The sequence below is a fragment of the Anas platyrhynchos genome, chromosome 3 (genome assembly GCF_047663525.1).
Source record: "Anas platyrhynchos isolate ZD024472 breed Pekin duck chromosome 3, IASCAAS_PekinDuck_T2T, whole genome shotgun sequence".
NCBI classification, from domain to species: domain Eukaryota; kingdom Metazoa; phylum Chordata; class Aves; order Anseriformes; family Anatidae; genus Anas; species Anas platyrhynchos.
Genome location: NC_092589.1, coordinates 3,786,638 through 3,809,712, shown reverse-complemented (window position 1 = coordinate 3,809,712; position 23,075 = coordinate 3,786,638). Strand labels below are relative to the sequence as shown.

General features: G+C 45.3%; 1 protein-coding gene across 4 annotated transcripts in view; it reads right to left on the bottom strand.

The window, feature by feature from the left end:
- Positions 1-6,880: 6,880 nt before the first annotated feature.
- Positions 6,881-23,075, bottom strand: part of ANAPC1 (anaphase promoting complex subunit 1) — a 35,708-nt gene continuing 19,513 nt past the window's right edge. For all 4 annotated transcript variants that reach the window (XM_072035071.1, XM_072035073.1, XM_072035072.1 and 1 more), the window contains exons 26-47: positions 22,294-22,412; positions 21,473-21,744; positions 20,427-20,661; positions 19,141-19,232; positions 18,832-18,966; positions 18,576-18,658; positions 18,345-18,423; positions 17,664-17,738; positions 16,518-16,594; positions 16,131-16,221; positions 15,989-16,042; positions 15,490-15,683; positions 15,014-15,100; positions 14,382-14,499; positions 13,444-13,521; positions 12,935-13,002; positions 11,162-11,300; positions 10,539-10,625; positions 9,888-9,983; positions 9,308-9,506; positions 8,277-8,411; positions 6,881-7,244 (exon numbers count right to left, since the gene is read on the bottom strand). In XM_072035071.1, coding sequence (XP_071891172.1) covers positions 7,129-7,244; positions 8,277-8,411; positions 9,308-9,506; positions 9,888-9,983; positions 10,539-10,625; positions 11,162-11,300; positions 12,935-13,002; positions 13,444-13,521; positions 14,382-14,499; positions 15,014-15,100; positions 15,490-15,683; positions 15,989-16,042; positions 16,131-16,221; positions 16,518-16,594; positions 17,664-17,738; positions 18,345-18,423; positions 18,576-18,658; positions 18,832-18,966; positions 19,141-19,232; positions 20,427-20,661; positions 21,473-21,744; positions 22,294-22,412 — 2,629 coding nt within the window. In that variant the 3' untranslated portion in view covers positions 6,881-7,128. The remainder of the gene's footprint in view (positions 7,245-8,276; positions 8,412-9,307; positions 9,507-9,887; positions 9,984-10,538; positions 10,626-11,161; positions 11,301-12,934; positions 13,003-13,443; positions 13,522-14,381; positions 14,500-15,013; positions 15,101-15,489; positions 15,684-15,988; positions 16,043-16,130; positions 16,222-16,517; positions 16,595-17,663; positions 17,739-18,344; positions 18,424-18,575; positions 18,659-18,831; positions 18,967-19,140; positions 19,233-20,426; positions 20,662-21,472; positions 21,745-22,293; positions 22,413-23,075) is intronic.

The window sequence follows — 23,075 nt, the reverse complement described above, 5'->3', positions numbered from 1 at the left end:
GTTGCTGACATCAGGCTTTGTGGGGATAAATGAAGTTCTTTAAAAAGCAAGAGAAGGGAAAAGAAAGAAAGAAAGAAAAAAAAAAAACACATCCCAAACACGTGCTACCTCCAGCACGGCGCGGGAGCCACGGGGCAGGGAAACCCAGCACAGCCACGGGCACGTGGTGGCTGCAGCACAGCTCCGCTGCCCTCGCGCACCCCGCTCCTGGGGGCTTCTCCCCAAAAGCAGGCCGCCCCTAGCTGCCGTTACGTGTCCCCCACGTGCCTGCCCCATTTCTTGCCGCCGATGCCTGTTTTGCATAATTTGGGCACGGCGAGGGGTACGGGTCTTATTTGTTTCAAGAAAATAAACCGACCCGAAAATGCCTTACCGGCATGTTTTTACTCTCTGATTCAGAGCGAGTCCAGGAATTAGTCACGCGGTGGCGGAGGGGTTGCAGAGCAGGGGCTGTCTGAATCAGCGAACCCCAGCCCTGCTCAGAGCCACCCTGCTTCCAAACCGGGGGCTGGCCGCGAACAGCAGCCCCCTTCCCTGAGCGGAGCTGCAGCCGAGATGCTCCCGGCCTCGGTGGCGATGCGCAGAGAACAGGGTTGATTGGGTAGGGCTTGATGTTTTTGGCCACGCTTGCGTTTGCTCTCAGATATCAGCCCAAGGAGCCGCTCTTGCTGGGGGGGGGTTGGTTTTCGCCAGCTGTGAGGGGCTGTGGGAACGTGCACTTGCTGCCCAAGCGGCTCCGTGCTCAGCGCCCGCTGCATCACAGAGAGAGGGAGGAAAGGGAGAGGGAGCGGAACCAGATCCCTCCCTCCTAATGGTTTCAAGATGCGGCCGGGGGAGCCTTGCGCTGGAAGCGCCGTGCCGTTTCGTGGCCAGCTTGGCTGCAGCTCAAGGGATGGAGAGCCCCAAAGTGAACCCGGGACCTGCTGAGGCAGGAGGCATCCGAGCACGGTGCCTTCTGCCCCCACTGCCCTGCTCGTGCCGTGCTCTGCAACACCCGGACCTCGCCCCGAGAAGCAGGGCTGGGATGTCAGCACAGCCAGCAGGTGGGAAGCGTCCGACCTGGGGGCAGAAGGCACCCTGCGAGCATTGCTCCTGCATCCTGCATTCCAGCCCAGGTGGGGCAGAGCCTCCACCCCCCACCTGCCTCCCTCCACATCATAATTTTGGGCCATTTTGACTTTGGGTCATCACAAAAAGGTGAAATTTCAGTTTTAGGGGTGAAATGGCAACGCTGACAGGCCCGGGGAGCAGGAGGGGGTGGCACGTGTGGATGCATCGCAGGCTGGAGAACGCTCGTCCTGCTCTCCTGCCTCCTTCCCCCTAAATATTGCAACAAAACCAGAAAAAGTCCTTGTTGTCATCATCAGCTCTGTGGAAAAAGATGTTTTTTGGCAGAGCTTCAACAGCCATTAGTCAGAAACCCCCAAGCCCCTCCAGCGTGCAGGCGCATGCTTCGCGGTGAGCTTTCTGAAAAGACCATTTGCTGCAAAAATTAGGCAGTTGGGTTTTTTTTTTGGTAAATATTTTTTTTTTTTTTTTTTGTCGCTGTCAAAAATCCAATTTTCCTTCCAAAGAGAAAAGAAAAGGAAAAAAAGAACCTGGTGGAAAGTTTGCAGCCGGGGAGCGCTGGCGGCGTGCCCCGGGTGCAGCGGGAGGTGGGAGAACGCCCTGCTGTGTGCAGGCTCGGCAGAAGAAAAAAAAAAATAATAAAAACAAAACCCAGGGAAGAAGATCTGGGGAAGAAAACAAACAAAGAAAAAGTAAAGCTGGTGGGTGTTCCTGGCAGCAGGGACCCCCCAGCCCCGTCTCCCTGGCAGCCCCTGCTGGGTGGAAGGGCTGCAGGAGCATCCCAGCACGTGGCATCGCCACCTTGGGTCGGGGTTTTTGGCACCATTGGAGTGTTTGTCTGTCCGAGTAGAGACTGCAGCACCAAGTGGATCAACCCCTCCTTGTTCAGAAACCTGCAGCCGGACAGGATCCCGTGGGATGGACAGCATGCTGGTGAGAGTCTTGTGTCCAAACCCCTTCCCAGCCCTCTGAAGCCTGGGTCCGGTGAGCGCCCGCCCAGCATGCCAGCACCTGCCTTCCCGCGGAGCGAAAAACAAGTCGCTAAGTCACAGCAAAACCATGAAAGAAAAACCACAGAGACCTAAAGCACCTCTGAGTCACTCCCCCGGCCCGCTGCACCGTGACATTCCTCCAAAACTCGCCGCCACCTGCGGACGGTCCCTGACTGCTGAGCGGTGCCTGGAGCTCTGGCATGGCACGGGATGGCACGGGATGGCACGGCACAGCACAACGTGCCCCGGCCAGCCCCACTGCAGGAGTGTGCGTGCAGGATTTAACAGCTGGAGGGAGCACGAGTGGGGCTGATGCTGGCTACGTGGCCGCACCCCCAGCACCTTGCCATGCCGCGCTGCGCGCATGCCGGATCAGGTGGCAATATTCGCGCTCTCCCTCCTGTTTTAGCACCTTCCAGGCTGCCCAAAGCCCGTGCCTGGGTGTGCAGGGCTGGGGACGGCCGCTGCCACCTCGCAGAGGTGAGAGCAGAGTGCAGGGAGGCAGGGGGGCTGCTCCCATGGGCTGAGCACGGCCAAAACTGGCCCCAAGCTGGTGCCCTGCAGAGCCCAAACCTTTCCCTCACCTCTTTCCCGTAAAATCACCTGTATACGTATTTTTTTTTTTAATTGTAAAAAATGCTCGTCTGAAACTTGAATGGAGATTAAACATTCACAGAAAGTGCTATCAGGATTAGTCAGTGGTTGTAGCATCGCTATTTACATGAGTCACGGAGGCTGAGCCGCGCTGCTCACAAATTAAATCCCCGCCAGGTTTTCAGTTTTTGGGCTGTCCTCGGGAGACCTTTCGGTAACTTTTCTCCGGTTCTGATCATCGCTGGCAGCTGCTCCCCAGCATGCGTGTTTACCGAAATCCCTGCCCTGGCTGCAAGAGGCGATTACGTGCTGGGGCCGATTTGGGCACGCGGTGACGCTCGCTCACCCGACACAAGCCGGGATCGCTCCCCGCTACCATTTTCTCCACTATTTGAGCGATTCCCTCCATTTCTGCTTTGGACACCACGAGGGAGCGAGGCCGGGGGCCAGGGTGGAGACGTGGGTGACTGCATGGTGGCAGTGGGGCTGGGTGGTGGTGCCGACAGAGGTCACTGTTGCCAAAAAACCGGCGGGGCAGCGGGCGCGCCACACGAAAAAGGGAACTTTGGGGGGAAGAAAGCGCCGATTGGGCCGGCCGGGGTTTGAAAAGGCGCCGCACTTCAGCGGCCACACGGCAGTGGGGAGCCAGTGGTCCCCACAGGGCGATGGGAGGCTGCAGGAGATTTGGGAAAGCCAAGGGAAAAGCTGTGGTTTTGGGGCCGGGAGGGTGCGGGGGCCACCACGCGATGGGCGCTGGGTGACGCTGAGGGGCCCGCTGGGGTTGGGGTCACCGTGTGCTCACCTCGCCCTCAGTGCCGGGAATTCAAACACGAGGAAAGGAAGAAAAGGAAGAAAAGGGAGAGGCCCTGAGTGCCGTCCCCCGCTCCTCACCCAAAGCCCAGGGGGAGGTATGCAAAGAGGTGGTGAATGCTGTGTGAAACCCCCCAGAATGGTGACCAAGCCCTGTGGGTGTCAGCCCGCGGCTCGAGGCAGCCCGGCTGCGGTCCCCGGCCGTGCCAGATGCGGGAAGGGGACAGGGGAAAAGCCCCGGACACCCCGTGTAGCCCCGGCTGTACAGGGAGGGACCCCCAGCTCCTCCGAACCCAGCTCCCTGCCATCCCCCTCCGAACCCCGCTCCCCCACCTGCATCTCCACGGCACCCCCAAGCAGACCGCTTGCAATTTAAACACAAAATTCACATAACGCACCCTGAGCCGAGGGCAGAGCCCAGCCCAAGCAGCAAACAGCAGCGCGAGGATCACGGGCGTTGCAAAAAAAACCCGTATATGTACTTTTGCGATTTAAATTGCAGCAGGTAACGTGCACGAAATTGCAATTGAGATGACCGGCAGAGAAAGGAACCACGCTCAGCGTTGTACACGGCTCGCAAAGATCTGTCCCCACAGCAAGCAGCACCTTACCCTGGCCGGGCAGCGGAGCAGGCACCGGGAGCGAGCGCAGGCTCCACGTGGGCCAGGAGCGAGGTTGGCATTCGTAACGGGCGCCAGAGACGCCGAGCCGAAACTCCCCCGCCGCTCTGCCCAGATCATTGGTCCAGGTCGCGGCGGTGGCTGCTTTCAAATTCTGTTAAAACCTTAAAAAGGAAACAGGAAGCCTCTCGGCTTCATGCAGCTCAAGAGAGGCTCGCACACACACGCACACCCACGCGCTCGCCTTCCTTCCCGAGGCTCAGCGGCTGCAGGCAGCCCCCGGGCCGGGCTGCTGGCACAGGGGGACCCGCGAGCATCCTCACCTCTCCCCACGCAGCCTGGCTCCAAACCACCTTTGCTTTTTGGTTTCGGTGCCTGGCCAGCTGGAGCGGCATCTGCCCGCACTGGTCTCTGGTGCCACCGCGACCAAGAGGGGAACACGGGCTGCGGGCGCCGTGCCCAAAACCTCACCCATCACACAGCAGAGAGATGGGCACCAGCACGCCACCCCTTGGGGTTTGTTTCTTGAAGTCCAGTGTTTTTGCTGTATGCTCTTTCCACCCCCAGCATGCAGAGGGCGAAGGAAGCAGCAGCTAATCCCGTGCGATTCTTTTGTTTATTTGTGGCGTGGGCTTCGGGAGGCTAACACAATGTTTGTCCTCATAAAGCCGCGGGCGGGGAGCTGGGGAAAGCACGGGTTTATTTGCTTTGGGAAGTGAGCGTTTGATGCGTCACATTTCTGCAATTTAGGAGGAAGAAAAAACTTCCCCAAGCTGCAACCAGGGGCCTGTGCACCCCCAGGTAGGTGTTACAGGCAGCAGGAAGGGATCTGCCACAGCTTCCCTCACTGCCAGTCACAGCTCTGCACCTCGCCACGGGGCAAGCATCAGGTGTTGATGCCCTGCGTAAGCCTCCTGTGGGCAGACCCTCTGCAGGAGCACGAGGGGCAGAACCAAAACCAAGAAGGTCCCAGAGCTCCATCTCCCACAGCGAGTGAGCTCGAGCAATGTGCTCTGGCTGACGGCTTCAAAAAGCACCCTGAGGACATCCGAGGCACCTCGGGCCCCGGGGGCACGGGCTCTTTCTGCACCCCAGGGTGGCAGCCACCAACACAGGGCTCCAGCGGGCAGGACGGCGTGGCTTGATGTCAAGCGAGAGAAGCGGGGCTTTCCACACTTCTTTCTTAATGGTTTATGTCACTCACACAACAAAGGAGGTGCCTTTAGAGTAGGTGGGTTTTGTTTTTCTTTTTCAGCAAACTAAAGCCTGCTGCCTCTGGTTTCCAGCTGTCAGCAAGGTGCTGCAAGGTTCTCCCCTCTCCTCTCCCACATCTCAGCCGCACCTCCTTGCCCCCAGGACCGCGCCACCTCCCCGCGCACTCCGGGCAGGAACTTCCCTCAGGACACATCTGGTTTCCTCTTGCCCTTGCTGCTCCACCCGTGAATGCGCTGTGTCAGGCTCATCCTCTTCTGCAACCCTGCTCTGACCTCTGGAGCTAGGGGGCCGGTGCCAGCAACAGGACCAGGGGAATCAGGCAGCCCTGGGCCACTCGGTGCAGTGGAGAATATCCAGCCGCTTGCTTCCTCCTGCCAGCACGAGGAGCTGTGCAGCCCACAGATAGGTTAGGGAAGGGGGCTCCAGGGCAGCTGCGTTTGAGTTTTGTGCTTTGTCCATCATGGTGGTTAACCTCCCTTGGACCGCAACTCCGACTTTCCTACAGTGGGTGCCCAAGGAAATCAGATCAACTTCTGAACAACTTTAAGAAGGGGAGGGGTTGGGATTTGGCATCAGCTCGACCTGGCTGGTATGCAGGTCCTTGCTTCAGGCCATCTTAAAGCCATTGAAAGCCTTGTTTAATAGTCAAATGTTGTTTTTAATAACATTGAGAAAGGTTGTAGATTTTTTTCTATTTCATGCTTTCTTCATGATCACTCCTAGTTGTCTTCATCCATTTCTCCCCTCCCTAAGGCCCTCTGGCTCTCCTGCTCGAGGGTTTGGAACAAAAGGGGATGGAGATGAGCACAAGTCCCAGAGAAAAAGATCAAATTTGAAATTTCAGAATAAGCAAGTCCAACAGCTTGGCTCTGGCTGCTTTTCTAGTAGTAATCATTCAACCTCTGGCTGCTTTTATTGGAGTAACTCCACCTGTTTTATGAAAAATTAAGTGACTTGTCTGCCCAGAACAAATATAGACCCAGCTGTGCTCCAAGTTCAGTGCTCTGGGGAAATACATAAGGCATCATAGCAGAGATGAAGGAAACACAAACGAATGCCCAATTATTTAAATTGTCTGTAACAAGTTTCAGTTCTTGCCCAGACATAACGTAACATAGTGGAGGCAGGTGTTTTCTCAGCAGCAACTGACTAATTACAGAACAAAGATTAGAAAAGAAAAAGAAAAGATGTAAACAGTGCAATATTGAGTATATCACTTAAAGAGTGGGAGCAAAACAATTTAGACTCATGGAGTGCTTACGAAAGAGATGTACAGTAGCATTTATGAGACAAAAAAATAAAAAGAAAGAGTGAAAGATCATGCCATTTCTTGAAAAGCATACTTGGCAAGATGTGAGCGGTGTGGCAGGTGGCTTCCTTTCCTTACCAGCCTGAGACCCAAGAGGAAAAGTAAGTTTGGCGTCTTCTGGGCTGCCTGTCTTCTAAAATCTACTGTACCTCATGGAAGTGGATTAAGATACATCACAAACAAAGAAACTATGAAAAAAATAAGGAAATTATATGGTTCTCAGCCAAGGTCTTTTCATGATTCACCACAAAAGACACATCTGAACGTAATCGTTAGTTACAAAAGTAAATTTATTATTAGTTCACTTTTACACAATTCTTTTTACTCGTGTAGCAATTTATAAATAACTCCCCGTCACAGTCACCACAGCTGGGGACAAGTTTGAAGTTCGAGTTGTTTATGAAGTTACAAAATTAAGTACATTTTACCTGTATGTTTTTGAATAGCATGGAACAACACACTGGCTGTCATTCAGTAAGCTCGTGTAAAATGAATGCTGCAGACTTCCAGGCCAGTGTAATTACAGCACCATGGACTGCGGATTTCTAAGCAACAGAGGAGCGAGCCTTAGTAACGCACGAACCGGCATGTTCAACTGCTTGAACTTCAAAAGCAGCTCAGAGAAGTTTGTGCTTCCTAAAAAGATCATAGAACAAAAGAAAATTATCACATACTGGTGTAACGCTTGCCCAGTAAAGGAACTAACAAGACAGTAAGAAGAGTCAGCCAGGGTTCAGGGTGTATTTCTGGAGATGTGCTACTAATTTTGTTGCAATGCGAGTCAAAAAGTGAGTTTTTATAACAGAATTTTAAGAAATGCCGAATTTGATTAATATGGCCAGGAACTCCCAAAACAGAGGTTTATAACAGGTAGAGAGGACACAAAAAAAACAGGATTTCCACGAAGGCCTTTTGACCTGAACAGATACCCAGCCACTTGACCAGAAAAGATTCAAGACGAGATGCCTTAGCCTGGATGCTCAGTTTGCCATGGCTGCACAGGACTCCTGGGCCAGGGGCCGTGGCTTTCAGCAACAGATTCCTTTCACCACTGAGGTAGTGACATTCATTTCACACCCCTGAGCAAGCCACAGAGTTCCCCAAATCAAAGCCCAGCTGCATTTCTTTTGCAACCTGAGAAACCAAGTCACTCCTGAGGCAAGCGGAGGCGGACTGGTATTTCCCCAGGTTGGACTGATGGAGGGCAAAAGAAAAGCTGCCTAAGAAAGGGCCCAGGAGTTCTCTGCATCCCAAAATAGATTACCATTGGAAACCTGGAAGAAAAAGTAATCGCTATAACCAGGTACTTACAGGAAAGAGATTTAAGGACATTCAGGACACGGCTAGCCTAACAAGAGAAATGCTTTCCCCTGCCACAGGCTGTCTTATCTGGTTCTGCCTGGGAGGATATTGTTTCCTGTAGGCCAGACGAAAGCCAAGACTTCTTCACGTTGGCTAGTTCTGGCTCCTCCACTCCTGCATAAAGACTCCACCGTCTACTTTCACATTCAAGGCAATTAACCAAGAGTAAAAATCAACGTGGCAGCTTTCAAAGGAAACGCCCACTGTCACCTAACTTACAGGATGTACTCCATTCAGAATACAAGACCAAACCCAACAGCGTGTGTACACCTAAGTTCAGAGTGCTGCCTCACACTCCAGCCTTACCTTCCAAGCCTCCAGCTGCCAGCTGTCCCGGTGTTGGGACAGAGTGGTAAATGAGGAAGCAAGCCAGCATGCTCAGCTGAGATTCATCTGTAGGCTGCCCGCTTAGGTAGGAATGCAAGGAGACGTCCCCTCCAGCTATAACATATAAGACACGCTGATGAAATTTAGGGAGCATGTGAGGGTGGTAACAGAAAAGCCTGACAACAGTATTTCATCAGGAGGAGCCTGCTGAAAGAATCTCCACCTCCCCACAGAAGGAGGGCTAAGAGTTTGTCTGTAAACCTCTTTCCTTCTGCCATGGCCAACTTTTATCCTACACCCCCTATGTGCTGTGGTCATCCCTCACTCTTGCTCCCAGAAAACTCTCCCAAGGAAATACTAGGAAAGCATTTTCCCTGCATAGCACAATAGACTTCAACAGTAATTAAACTTTCCGTGCAATATTGCCATCATGCATAATTCATAATATCACTAGGTTTTTTTTTCAAGTTGCAGTATCACTAAGCAGCCAGAGAACACTTCAAGCTTTTTTTTTTTTTTTGTGGCAATATTTATGAGAATTAAGGAACAATGGTTTTGAGGGCAGTAACTGAAGCTTATATTAACAATTCTATCTATCCATCCGTGAGGGAAACAGATTAAAACAATCCAGTATTTCCCTGACTCGCTTCCAGTAGCAAGTTAAAGAAAGCCTAAGCAATACATTGGTAGGCAAGATACGAAAGAGACAGTTACAAAGCAGCAGTACACGAGCATGACTTTAGACCTCTTTCTGTAAACCGTTACTGAAGTCTTCCCCTCAATTCTGAAAACAAAACTTTTGTCTCAGGTATGTGATACATGTTCCTAAGGCTAAAATACAAGGCAAAGAAGTTGCTTTATGCTAACATCCGTTGCCGCTTCAGTTATAATAATTTTTCAGTACTTTTGATGCAAAAGTCAACCTGGGGCTTTGGGAATACAGATCAGTAAGAAGACAAGAACGCTGAATTGTGACCGCAGCCGTAGGATTAAAGTCATCTGCTCTATACCTTGAAGCCACTGATCCAGAGTGTTATCAATAGTGCACTTCATCACAGGCAGAAATTCAGAGTTCATGAACAGTCCTCGGTTTGGATTCCTGCTCATCCTCTCCTGGTGACTTCTGGAACTGAAAAATTCTAACACCAGCTTTATCTGCCACAGCTCAAATGTCTCGGACATTTCTCTTCTTTCTAATCTCCTCACAGCCTAGTAGAGAGGAAATACAAAGTGACTGTGAGAATAGAAACTGGAGGAGGAAAGAAATGTTGCTGTCATAAACACAAAGAAAAGAAATCCTAAACACCCCTCAACTCCAGGGGCTCCCCTTCTGAGCACCTACTTAGAAGAGCTGCCAGCTGATGTTTCTTGTTTACACAAGAATTACTTATACTTTTCACAACCTTAGACTATTTTCCAGTTTGCTTTTAAAATTGCTGCTGTCTCCGTGTAAGCTCATTAACATATGCCTTGTTCTTCCTTTCGGTTCTCTGTAAAAATGCACGCAACAAACAATACTCTTATGCCTAAAGCATAGTTTAAATAAATAAATAAATAAATAAATAAATAAATAAATAGTATTTACTCCACCTGATCTATTGCTATGTATGTGGGCAGCATCTCTGGATTTTCTTGGGTAACACACTCATAAAGAATTGAAGAGAAAAGATCCAGGATTTCCTGTTTCTGATAAAAGACACATGTTTTACAAAGTGCACATGCTAGGTACAATTTATTTCAGGTTCTTACATTACTTGCATTTCCTTCCATTAAAGTTAACCCATGCACTAACATTCCATAAATTAATGATAGCTAACAATGCGACACAGCTTGCTTTCATTCTCATGCTTATTAAAACTAGGCATAACACAGTTGTATTTTACTCCATCCCTTAAGCCATTTTGTGCAGAGAAATACAGTGCAAACCCCTAACCCTTCTGGAGTGACTCCACCTAAATGCTGCAGGACAGCAAACAGGGCTCTGGGTATTTGTTAAACACATTCTGCAATGAATGTAACACAACTCTTATTTTGTAACTTCGTGAACCTAACCAATGGAAAAATAACACCTACAAGATTAACACTGTTCTGCACCTTTGAACTGCAAAACATCCCTTCGAATATTCCCCATCCCCACTACCTGAAGGACTAATTTCTGTTCTTCTCATTTAAACACAGATTTTTCCCACCTTTTGTTCATGAAAATGAGAAACTGTGCTAGTCCACATCTAGACATCATACCTGGCCCATGTTCACAGTTGGTTTGCAAAAATAATCAGCGAACGAAAACAAAGCAGGATCAGAAGTGAAGGCTGAAATTGCTTCTGGCTAAAAAATAGATCAAAACATACTCTTAAATTGAACTTTTTGGTTTATCACACAAATGAAATAGCAATTTATACCCATCCTTTCCTTCCCCAGCATTCAGTTGAAAAAATTGCAACCTACGTAAGGCATATCATAGCCAAAATCTGTCCAACGCTTCTGTCTGTCCATGACAAAAATACATTTGCATGGTTGCTCTTGGCCTAAGCTCATCCCATGCCCTGTGAAAGACACTAGACTTCCTCTCCCTCGAGCAAAGCAAATAACTTAAGTACTCGTAACCTGGCGGCAGAGCTCTCTGCTGGAAATAAGTAACACAGCATGACCTGGCTGTGCTTTCCTCAGCCTTTCCAGAGGTGGCATTCCCATTTCCCTGCCAGCCTGTCCTCAGACACACCTCTGAGGTGATATCACTTTACTGCTAGACCTCTTTTTAACAAAGTTTTACCAGCTTTCAGCTGTATGTGCCACGCTGTCTGTGTTGGTAGAGGTCTCAGTGTTGCTCTGCGCCAGCCAGAGAACTAATTTGGAAGCCATACCTTGAACGCTCGAGCTTCAGAGTTTCGGTGGGTAACAGTCTGTGCTAAGAGACTGCGCCAGCCCATGGGGTCCTCCTTGTACGAGAGCTGCCCAGCTCTCAGCTTCACATATAAGATGCCACCCTTTGAAAGGATCGATCTGAAATAATAACGAGGGGGTTTACTGTAAACTGACAGATGTACAAAATGAGGCAGACCTGCAAAAGAAATATGAACTCCGACAGCCCAAATATGATAATATCCCCATTCATACTTTGTCCTGATTATTTAAACTTGTGTATACACAGAAATTTTGTTATCTTCAGGGGAGGGCTGCTATTAAATTGCGATGTGGTGGCAGGCGATGGTGAAGAAAAACAGGTGAGCCCACTGATAGGAGGAATATAATTTCCTGAAGCCATTGCTGCTTCTTGATGGACTCTTAAAGGATAAATTTTCAGCACCAAGGAAAACCATGCAAGTTGGCATGCCTTAAAGGCTTTAAGGGCATGCTGTGACAGTGAAGAAGTCCTTCCTCAATGTGAAAAAAACAACAACCACACAAAAATCCCCCCCCCACTCACATTCCTGACCAAGCCTACAAATAGAAGCGTGCAGCAGTTCAAAGTTACACTATTGCAAAGCAGCTGCGTGTTCACCTGATTTAGCCTATCAGTTGCACCATTAACTGTAGGCACTGGCATCCCTAAAATAACTAAATTATCTGTATTGAAACTAACTGCTTAGCATAACAACACAGCAGCAACTCACATGTAATAAGATATGAAAAAAAAGATTTCTCACACGTGCATTTGCCTCCCAAAACACTGCTAGTCAGATCCCTACCATTTTAAAGGGCTCAGGACATGACAATACTACCAGTGTGGTGACATGAGAGGACAGCTGACAGATTCAAAGCATCTGGAGACCCAGAGAGTAGATACTCCGAAAATCAGCAAGTTCTTGTCACCCACACTGCTTTCTGCGAGGGCAGTAGAGGCAGGCTCTTTTTGGACACACAAGTGCTCAAGCCAGCCAGACAAAGCTGACTTCTGCCAGCTCTGGTGCAGTAGATGAGTCAGTATGTGCCCGCTGATCTGGAGGACTCTGCACTCTGCATCAGTTCTGTTTGTTATCTCTAAAGGCACGGACCAGCAGCCGCTGCATGGTAGTAATCTGAATGGTGGCAGTTAATGTAACTAGAACAACCATGCTGCTGCTGAAAGATGCAGCTGGCTTCTTCTGCACTACTCACAGCGACAAGTTACACTGAAGGCTGCTAAAAACACAAACATGAGAATGATTTTACTCACAGATACTGTATTCCGGTAAAATTTCTGTTTTTCACAGTTGCCCAATGGAGAGTTAACATGCAGCAAGCAGCGCTTTGTATACTTCACGTAACATCAGAAAAATAGTATTTCACAAAGCGGTAACTGCTAGCTAATTACTGTATCAACAGTCTGGGAAACATGACATCACATCAACTCAAAACTAAACTAAAACTATGAGATTAAGATGGTTTCTGGTACTGCTCAATCCTGCTACCAATATCTGCGGTTTTTACTATCAGGTTTTCCCCTGCCCTGTTTTTGCATGAATTATTCACATCAACAGGTGAAACCAACTACGCAGTTTCTTTCTTCACTTGTACTGTCAAATGAACAACAGTGAACCGATCAAAACCAGACTTCTTTCCAAACCGTAGGTGTTACAAGTATGGGAGTTTTGTACTTTTTTTTTTTTAATTACTACAAATCCATTATTCAGTTAAGCATTATAAATAATACTTACTTCAGATGATTCGTTCCCTTGCTTAAATCTATTAGCAATTCCCAGTACCGTGGTCCCTTCACTCTGATCTGTCAATGCAAGCATTTTTATTACTAGGTGTAACCAGAATCATAAAAGTAAGGGTTTTCTACGTAAGCCTATAGTTCTTTCTCTGCCCTTACAAGTGGAAATGCCCTTTTATCGTGCTACCCACCCTGAAAACACAGAAGTAAGAGGACCTAGCTTTGTCTCTCCTACAGTGAAACCTCCCAGCACAGGGAACTCCCTGCTACAACAGATCTTGAAAACGTGATGGTCAAGACTGAAGAGAAGCATGAGGCACAAGACAGCACACGCACTCCATGGCAACAGAATTGTCTTCTGAGCCACTGCTATAGGACAGCTTTGCCCAGAGTCTGGCTATGGTTGGACAGGAAATCAAAGAAAAGCCTCAAAATGTTCCTGCAGAAACAGTGTGCAGCACAAAAACCAGGTGATTAAATTCCTCATTAAACAGAGACTTTCTTTACCTGCTTCAGTAAGTGAAGCTCTGGAAGAAGTGTGGGTGCCATCAGCTCCTCGGTGGCTTCTGCATACCACTGCGTGCCCTTCAAAATGCCACCAGGATTCACGTATTAGTAAAGATTTTTGCATGAAAAGAAAGAAAACGCAGATTTCACAACAACTCTGTTGCAGAGGTCAGTTTCTGTTGCTGAGCTCTAAGTAAATACATGTCTTAGCATTGCCTTTAATGTCACAAAACCTAAGCCTAAATTAACGATATATTTCCCATGGGTGGATCAATACATAACACCATGCAAACCAGTCACACATCAATTGAAATTCAAAGGTTTGAGAAATAAAACTATACTATGAATAGGGGTATCCTACAGCAAGAAGCAAAACCTCAGCATCTCTGTCTGCCCCACAGGGGATCTGAGCTGCAGTTCCTCTCCCCTGAAATCCCAGCAACCCTTTCTGTCTTTCACAAGCACCACACATCTCACATTAATCTGTACAAAATAACCATGCAGAAAGGATTCCTCCCCAGGAGACTTATCATGCAAGCACCAAGGAGAGACACCAAGCTGCTAGTGTCAGCAGAATCAGAAGTGGGCTTTTAAAAACACAGATGGCTCCAAACACCTCTGTGCCTTTGAAAGTCCTTCCTCTTCATAAAGATGAGAACTGTGTCCCTGGGTCAGTTATTACACACTTGACTGTTTAAAGACTTTGTGGTGCCTTTTACTTGTCCTGTATTCTGCTCCCAAGATGTCATCAAAGCACATGTAATGCGTGAGTGGGCTGAACACAGCCCTTCAATTATTTGCCTAAAGAATCAGGCTCATCTCCACCACAACTTGAAAACAAACCCAAGACTGCTGGCCACAACAATGAAAATAGCACAGCTTTGGTGTATCAGTTTTCGGTTGTCTCCCACACCTTCTCAAACGCCTTCACTCCTTACCTTGTATGTAACCTCTATCAGTGCATAACAAGGAGTGTTTGAGTCCACATCAACAGGTGTTAAGAGCCTTGGTTCTGCCGCCAGCACGTACAAGTGACGCAAAGCCTGAAGATGATACCTGTGCGTGGGAATAGGCAACTCAACGCTGTACAGTACAGGCATGGAATAATCCCCAAATACCAAACCACACACAGCTCAATATCCCCATACAGCTGTTGAATGAACTAAAGCGAAATTTGAAGTAATTGAGTAGGTTTAAAAAAATTCTTTAACGTGGTATGCTTCAGCTAATGGGATGGGATTTCATGAATCTTAACTATTACTTATTAGGCATCATAAATGAACAGATTTTGTGTGATTTTTTTTTCCTGCTGAACAAACTAGAAAAGCCAAGTCATAGTAACATTGGGTAGAGGCCTCAGGAAACCTGCCTGCATTTCCTCACTCATCAACAATCACTACTGTTGCCTTACATCTTCACTTACCTCTCTTTTTTCAATTTTTATTTTAAACCTCCAAAAATGTATTTACAGACTAAATAATTCTAGAGGATTTCTCCCTGTATAACGTCTATTGTAAGGAGATGATTTTGCTTGAAAATTAAGGAAATATAAACCATAGCAAACCCTTACCGATTGTCTGTGCTGTGAACAGGAAAGTGAGGGTACAGAGCGCAAAGGAGAGCAGCAATTGAAGAATTTGAAGTGCTCAGTGAATATCTGTTGAAAAACATTATTAGTTTTAGTCCTAACAAACACTGGCCAATACCACAGGTGTTCAAAATATTTTCGTCTCCTGCAAGAGGGAAGGACAGTAGCAAAGTGCAGACACGCAAGGAATTCACAAATGTGTTCCCATAGCAGGCAAAATAAACATGTAGCAGTAGGAAATAAACACAAGCCAAAAACATTCCTATGGCATTTAAGTAATGCAGTATCTAGAAGACAAGAGTTTAATTTGAAATAGAAAATTCTTTATGAATGGGTATATTGTTTAAAGCAAAACAATAAAATAGTAAATGGCACATTGCTCCAGCTTCCCCAAGAAGGGTATATTCTTCCAGAAGTTCTTGCAGAATCAAGAACTGCCTTTGGAAATGGCAAGTTACCTTCCTCCTCCCAGAAAGAGAAGCCCCAAAGCCATGTGGTGAGCCAAGTGGAATCCATAGTTCATCTCTCCACCCGTCTTCTTGTGCATGAAACGGCAAAGCTGAAGGACTTTCAAGTTTCCAGAGCCAGCCATCACCATTGCAAGAGAGAGCAGCAAGACACTCAGGCATGTTTCAAGATTATAGTGACCTGTCTTCATGGAGAATAAGGAAGGCATTATTACATTTCTGTGGTCAAACGCACACTTCTGGTCCATCTAATATGCTGCTTTCTACCCCAGAGTTCGAAAACCACACTCCACAGAAAGAAGGAGAGCAGAGAACCAGCAAAGTCCTTAACAATAATGATTCATATCCCTGCCACATTCTATAAATAGCCTGTAATACAGAGAAGCAAAAGGGATGTTTTTGTTTGCATTAAGGCTTCAGCCGAATGCAATCAAAGTATGTTATGCAACAAAGCCTTCTTTTAATTGAGAGAAAATTTGAAAGAACTTACTATAGAAGCTGTTGGTGCTGACAAACATTTCAGGAAATCTGTTGCATATTTGTACTGGAAAGAAAAGAAATGCTTACTAAATAGAGATACAAAGGATAACCTACAGCTCTATGGGTTGACGGGAAGAAAAAAACACTCTTACCAAGCAGTTAAATGCTGCCAGATTTTCTGAACCAGCAAATCGAAATCCCAGTGACAAACATGCACCAGCAATGATGTAGACATGAGCTTGCCTAATAAGCAACATAAACAGGAAATGACTAAATGTTTCTCTTTCTTCTTAATCTGAGTACGCATCACAAACTTATTTTATAATGAGAGGGAGAAAAGAAGAGAGGGAGAAAAGGAGAAAAAAAACCAAAGACCCCTGCATTACAGAAAACAGAGAATAAAATTCCCCAAATATCAAGGGAGAGATTTCTTTGATACTGGTATCTCTATAAAAAGTTCAGCTGTGTTTTATCAGAAGTAGAATTTGGCTTTGTACAATCCTCCTCTATCTGCAACTGATCTTTTACATGTTACTTACGCCAGTGTTTCTAAACTCAGGTCTTCAGATGAAGGCAGCTCTGTTGCATGAAGAGATATGCTGTTCTCTCTTATGATCTATAAAAAAGCATAAAAGAGAAAAAACAATTCAGAGGAACCTCTCTAAACCCTCAAGGCATTGAGGGTTCATAAGTGATACGAAACAGGTTTGTTTCAAAGGAATATAAAAGCTAGTTTTTCTGAACCAGCAAATCTTCCAGCTTTTCTTCCACATGCTATTGCTCCATTGGACTGCTGATCCAGAACGGACACCTTTTAATGCTTGTTTATCTGGTTCCTTAGATATTTCTAAAACAATGGCAAGATTGTGTCAGAACTGTGATGTTGCTCATCACAGGATGAGACCTTGAGAGGCCATGGAGTCCATCTGCATCCTGTATTTCTGATAGATATTATCTAATTTGCTCTTAAAAACTCCATGCTACCTATCTTGGAATATAGCTGAGCTCCATATTGAAAAATTTTGCAACTGGCTTCTTGTCCAGTCAATATGGAGTAGGCCCCTTTTTCTGAAGAGCCGCATCCCCTCTGCCATGAGGAGATGGGAGTCTCCCATAGTGGTTCAGGAATCCAATGTAACTATCATCTCTGTCATGTTGGTATCAAATTTAAAATGCGTCTCCATTATACTCTTTGGCCACCTGAAACACCCCACAGGATGGGAACTCTGGTAGTCTTTGGTCCAAAGCCACTGCTCAAAGGAAGGCCTTTCAAAGCTAGATCAGGTTTGGTTGGGGCCTTACGTATTTAGCTTTGAATAACCTCAAAGATGGAGATCCCAGGCTTCTCTTCTTATGTCTGACCACCCCCACTGTGAAGGCTTTTTTTCCTTACATATAATCGGAAATTCCCATATGCCAATTTGTGTTTATTACATTCAACCTTTTTGCCTTTGTTCAGTGGCCTATGAAGCTTTATCTGGCCTTAGTTTGATAAGAGAATAATGTGTGGACCGTTAGCCCAGCCCACCCTCTCTTAAACCAAATTAAGCTTCTTATATGAAGGAAATACTGCACATTAACATTCATTTTATTGTGCAGCTCACATTACTAAAGCAATGTACACATGTAGAACAATTCAGCAAGATGAAAAATCGGGAAGTAAACACTTTAAGTTAAATACCTACTTGAGGCACGTTGCTGTTAACCCACTTGGAATTGGGCAAGATGTCATCCCACAAAATCAGGCATCGAGCCAAGGTCTAAAAAAAGTGATAAAGCCAAAACATAATACAAATACATGAATATTATTTTTAATGTACTAAATGCATCCAGAAATACAGACAATCCAGCTACCTATTAGTAGCTCCTTCACTGTTTCTCAGCCTTTGTATCAAAAACAACAAAACAGCTTTTATTTTAGAAGATAAAAATTCTGCTCGTAGACAAAAGAACCACAAAATAAATCCTTGCAAGTTCTGTTTCTTTAGCTGGCAAACTGAAATAAAAGCACATTATGTACTTATAGCAGATGCTGAAGCCTAACTTGTTTTTTCTATCTGTGAAATTACTTTCGGAAAAGCTACAAAAAGATTTATTAAATGTTTCATTTAACACCGTGCATAAAACTTATCCTTCAAATATTTCTCATTAAATTCTGTCTCATTAGCACAGTACGAGAAGTGATCTGTCTTACTACAAGCAGAGATTGTTTGAAGGTGTAACTGGCTGACAAGTAAGAGACTCACTATTTATATAAAGGGTTCCGCATGACAGGCATGTGGGTTGGATTTAAAAATTAAAGACATTAAAATAAGAAACATTTTTAGTATCAGCAGACTGAGAAATGCAAGAAAATAAAATCTCACCCTCAATAAAAGGAACTCTGGTTTTACAAAGTCCAGCAAATACATCGTATCTGGTGCTTGAAGCCAATCAGCAATGGATCTGCAGAGCACAGTAAAGGAACAGGGTTTCCGGATCATATTTCAGCAATGCACAAAACTGAGTGAGCCACACAAAGCAAAGCCAACATTATGGCCGTTTAAACTCCTGTCACAAGTTACTGCAAAATGTTTGAGTAATTCCAAGGTTAATACCTGTTATTAGTCTTTAGGTAGATCATTGCTAGTGCTAGTGTGGCACCAGGACAAGTAACGTCCACATTTATCGTGTCTCCCTCCTGTGAAAACATAATGCATACTTTCAGACTAGTTGATTAGGAAGGCAACAAACAGCCTGCAGGTGATGTGAGTAAGCATTCCAAGTCACTTGGTTCACTGAGACACAGACGTTTGTAGACTTCTAAGCTACCAATGTTTTCTGCTTAGATGAGCGCAAATCATCAACACATACCTTAATTTGATAACTGGGAGACTTGTGCTTCTCTCTGTGCATTCCTGCTTGGAACCGCCTGTGGCCCCCAACCATGTACTGGTAAAGCTGCTCGGGCACATTGAGATCGGACATGCCTATCAAATTACTGCCGTGCTAAGGAGTGAAGAGGAGAAGACATAATATGCAAGTGCCTTCCTATATGAGGTAAAAAAATCCATTCAGCCAAAGCCAGTTGTAGGTCAACGATGAAACAATTCTCATTACCCCTGTCCCAATATATGATGATTCTTCTACTAATTGCAGTTGAAATGAAAAGGAGGCACTTACCCCCAGGCAAACCATGCCTAAGGCTAGCCCAGATGCAAGTGAATAGGACTCTCTGTCTGTGCAGTACTCCATTTCGGGTCCAGGCGGACGTCCTGGAGAAAAACAAAACAATAAAATTCATCTTTTAAAATTTCAGCTAAGTAAACATTGTCTTATTAAGCATTACACTTCTAACAAAAATCAGAAAAAAAAAGTCTATCCCTTCAAGAAAATCAGGGAAGTTCTCCGTGGAATTACAAACAATTGCCACTTAACCCATCCATCACCAAATGGCAAACCCCTCCAGAAGCAGTATGTATTGCTAGAGGATATGGTTGGAGTTCAAAGACTGTGAAAATGCCATGTTACAATTACATATACTTTGAAGATCTCTGAACCTATCCAAATGTCGTCAGCACAGTTCAAAAGCTGTTGCTAGAAAAGACTGCACGTATCAGATTACCAAAAACATGACAGATATAATCTCACCCTTAAAATTTATCCAATTCTCTATTTAGTAAACCACACAGTCTCTTAACTAAAGTTACACATAAACATGAACAAGAACTTAACTGTTAGAAATAAAATCAGAAAAACTATGCACAGAATGATGACACAATTCAGGTCAGAACTTTACTGAATCAGTTCTCAAAGAATGCTGTTTGGAAAGCCTTAAACAACAAAACTAGGAACAGGAGAATTTATGAAATGACAACTGTACTTTCACCAACCTAGTGAGTCAAAAAGACTGTTCTTACAAGAGGCAAGTGTTTTTTCCCACCCAGTGACTTAATCTGGTTTCTACAGTGACAGTTACTTCATAGCAGACCTGAGAAACATGGGAAGCACCAGATTTGTTGGATGAACAGTGCACAATAGGTCTGCTCAAGTGCTATAGAGGGTCAGGACTTTTGCAGAAATCTACGGCATCGGGGTTGGAAGGAATACATAGTTACAGAAGTCCTTCTACCAAATAACTGGCAGCCCCAGAAGCTCCAAATCTGTTCTATTCAGACAAAACTTCCATATGGAATAAGCATATAGATCCAGAACTAGTACTGTTAGATTTCTTCTACTGAATTCAGTGAGTGCTCTCTGCTGTACCAACGCACAATTCACAGTAGCTTCTTTTCCTTTGAAAGAAAAAAATGGAGTTTGGGAAATGGGAGGTGCCTACTGCTGTGGCAAAAGTATAATTAAAAGAAGAAATATGTTAATGCTTTCAGGTCCACAATGCATCGTGGAAATCATGCATGTGTTGCGACTCTCCCAGCCCTCATCTTGTTTTTTTCAGCGTTAGCACCCACCTATTTCAGCCAGCAGAACTTCAGCTGTGTGCCTGTGAGCAGTGCCCTGATAGACAAGGCCTATTCCTATCACAGCAGCCACCTGCACATTGTGGGGGACATCCAGCTCCGTTGAAGTCGGTGGTAGCAGGGCAGGGATGTGAATACTCAGAAGCCGTGTAATAGCCATGTCCATTGTGCCCAGCTTGGCAGCAGAAACACCAAGCAACAGTCCAATACTTGTCATCTCGTGGCCCTAGAAAGAAAACAATTATCAGCAACCAAAGAAAGCAGGCATGTTCAGAAAAGGAAAGACACTTGTCTCAGTATCTAATACAAGTCTTACATTCTTCAATATACACAGCTGCTGAACTTTCTGAACCAACTCTTCAGGAATAATGAACGCTATCTGCTATGGGTGTAAGGGTATTTCCCAGCTCTAAGATCTTATTACAATCCAAACTGAAATTCTTACACAATGAACTGCTAGGCATGGCTATAATGCAGGTATTTAGTTTCCAAAAAAATCCCCACAACATTTGGGTTGTTTTAAAAAGCAAAACCTGAGGGTTTTGCTTTAGGAGGACCATATCTCCCTCATAGTTCATTATCAATTCCTCCCAACCACCAACCATATGTAACATTTATTCTTAAGCTTTAAAGGAAATAGATACAACTTCTAACAATTTAAGGTGAGATTTCAAGAGCACGTATGATTTTCAGCCTTTTAATATATGTAAAATCTCAGATCCCTAACTCTAGCTCATGCACAAAGATTAACAAGAACTTTTTGATACAGACTGAGCAGAGGAAATTCAGACCATTCACCTACCCAATAAGCTGTACATCATCACAATGTGGAAATATTTAGTGACAAAACTACTGAAAAACCTTTAATCAGAAATGAAGTCCCATACTGCTAATATTAATAAAGCAATTCGAATACTGACCCACGCCAGGAAACTTCCATCTCAGTGTTTCAAAGAAATTTGCTGACTCCTTTGTTTGTTTGCTTAAAGAAATCAATAGGTTCAGATATTTCTGTTGTTTATGAAAGAATAACTCACCTTTGTTAAATAGTCGTGTATATTGAGTGTGGCAAGTTTTGTGAGATGCCCATTGAGACCCAGAGCCATGAGGAAGCCTGCATATTCATTTGCTAGTTCAGCAATTTTGGGCTTGTTATAGACAATCCAAGCGGAGTCTATCTGTGAAGCAGGTGCTATCTTCAGCCCAGCAGCCACCCCATTATGAAAGCTGGCCCAGCAAGCCATGTTAGGAGGCACGTCGATGTTCCCACTGTTCAGATCTACAGTAGTGTTCCTAGGAGGAGCACGGCCTGCACATAACAGAATCATTAAAAGCAATTAGGTGAATCCAAACCCCTTCAGAAACAGCTCTCAACTTCAGCAGGGTGCCAAGTGAAAAACACTGACAGCTTGAGAAGTAATACTTCTGATCTGAAGACAGCCTTGAATATCTTCAGGCATGTCAGATGATGAAGCACGGTATACTAGATAAACCAGCAATGAGGACTTTGCGGTATCTTCATCCTGTATGACCCCAGCACTAAACAGCTGCACATCCTTGGGCAATTTATTTCCCTTCTCTTCACTTGTCAGAATGTACCTGATTTAAGGTCTGTATTAGAAAATGACATTGCTCTTGACAATTCCAGAAGCAGATACTAAAGAAGTGGCAGATTCAAAACAAAAAGAGCTACTTCTTCACAAAGCTCATTTCTGCTATGAAACTTTTTGTGGAAAAGCACAGAAGGTGCCATAAAATTACAAGAGGTTCAAAAAACAACGGGGTAGCAACTGAAAGACATGCCCTCACATTCTGTTAAATACTGAATTTCTTCAGAGGAAAAGGCTGAGCAACCTACCAGTTAGATTCAGCTTCGGGATGGGCAACTGCTCCGTTGGAACAGGGTGATATGAGAACAAAGTGAACATTCCTCGTCCAACAGGCAGTGCCATCGTTCGCTGGCACAGCTGTAGCAGCCTGTTGGAGAGATCAAAGCAAAATTGAGCCAATTGCTTAGTACATAAAAATACTCCAAATACATGATATAACGTGAACCTACAGACACCAGGCACTGGACAGACATCATGCTTTCTTCATTTTTTCAGGTTATACCATGGAGGCAAAATCTTTGATCCCTACAAGGTTAATCTAAAAGATAAACTTTAGCTGCCATGATGTTGAAATTTGCCTTTTTTTTTCCATTAAAGCTAGGTGCTAGCTAAACCAGTCCATGCTACAAGTTAGCAGCCATCATCAGAAACGAGGTGAAAGGAGAAAGCAAAACAAAGTTAATTGCCATATGCGATCTTGCTATGACTAGTGATCACATCTAGTAATAACCTGTGTACAGAATTAATAATGTACTTCCAGGAATGCTGACCACAATTTTCTATGACTTACTCTGGAAACACTTTCTAGACTTGTTAGATTACTCAGCTTGTTAAGTCACAGAATCACTCGATGCATTCCTTTAGTTTTCTATTTCTGTGGAGTGTTTTGCATGTTAATGATATTCTGAAGTTGGTCTTTTGTTGTTGTTGCCTTGTTTTGTTTTTTAAAGAGAATCTTCTAAGACCCCCAAAATAAGTGAATGAAGAACCAGAACGGGATTCATTGTGAGGTGACTTAGCTCCAAAAGGA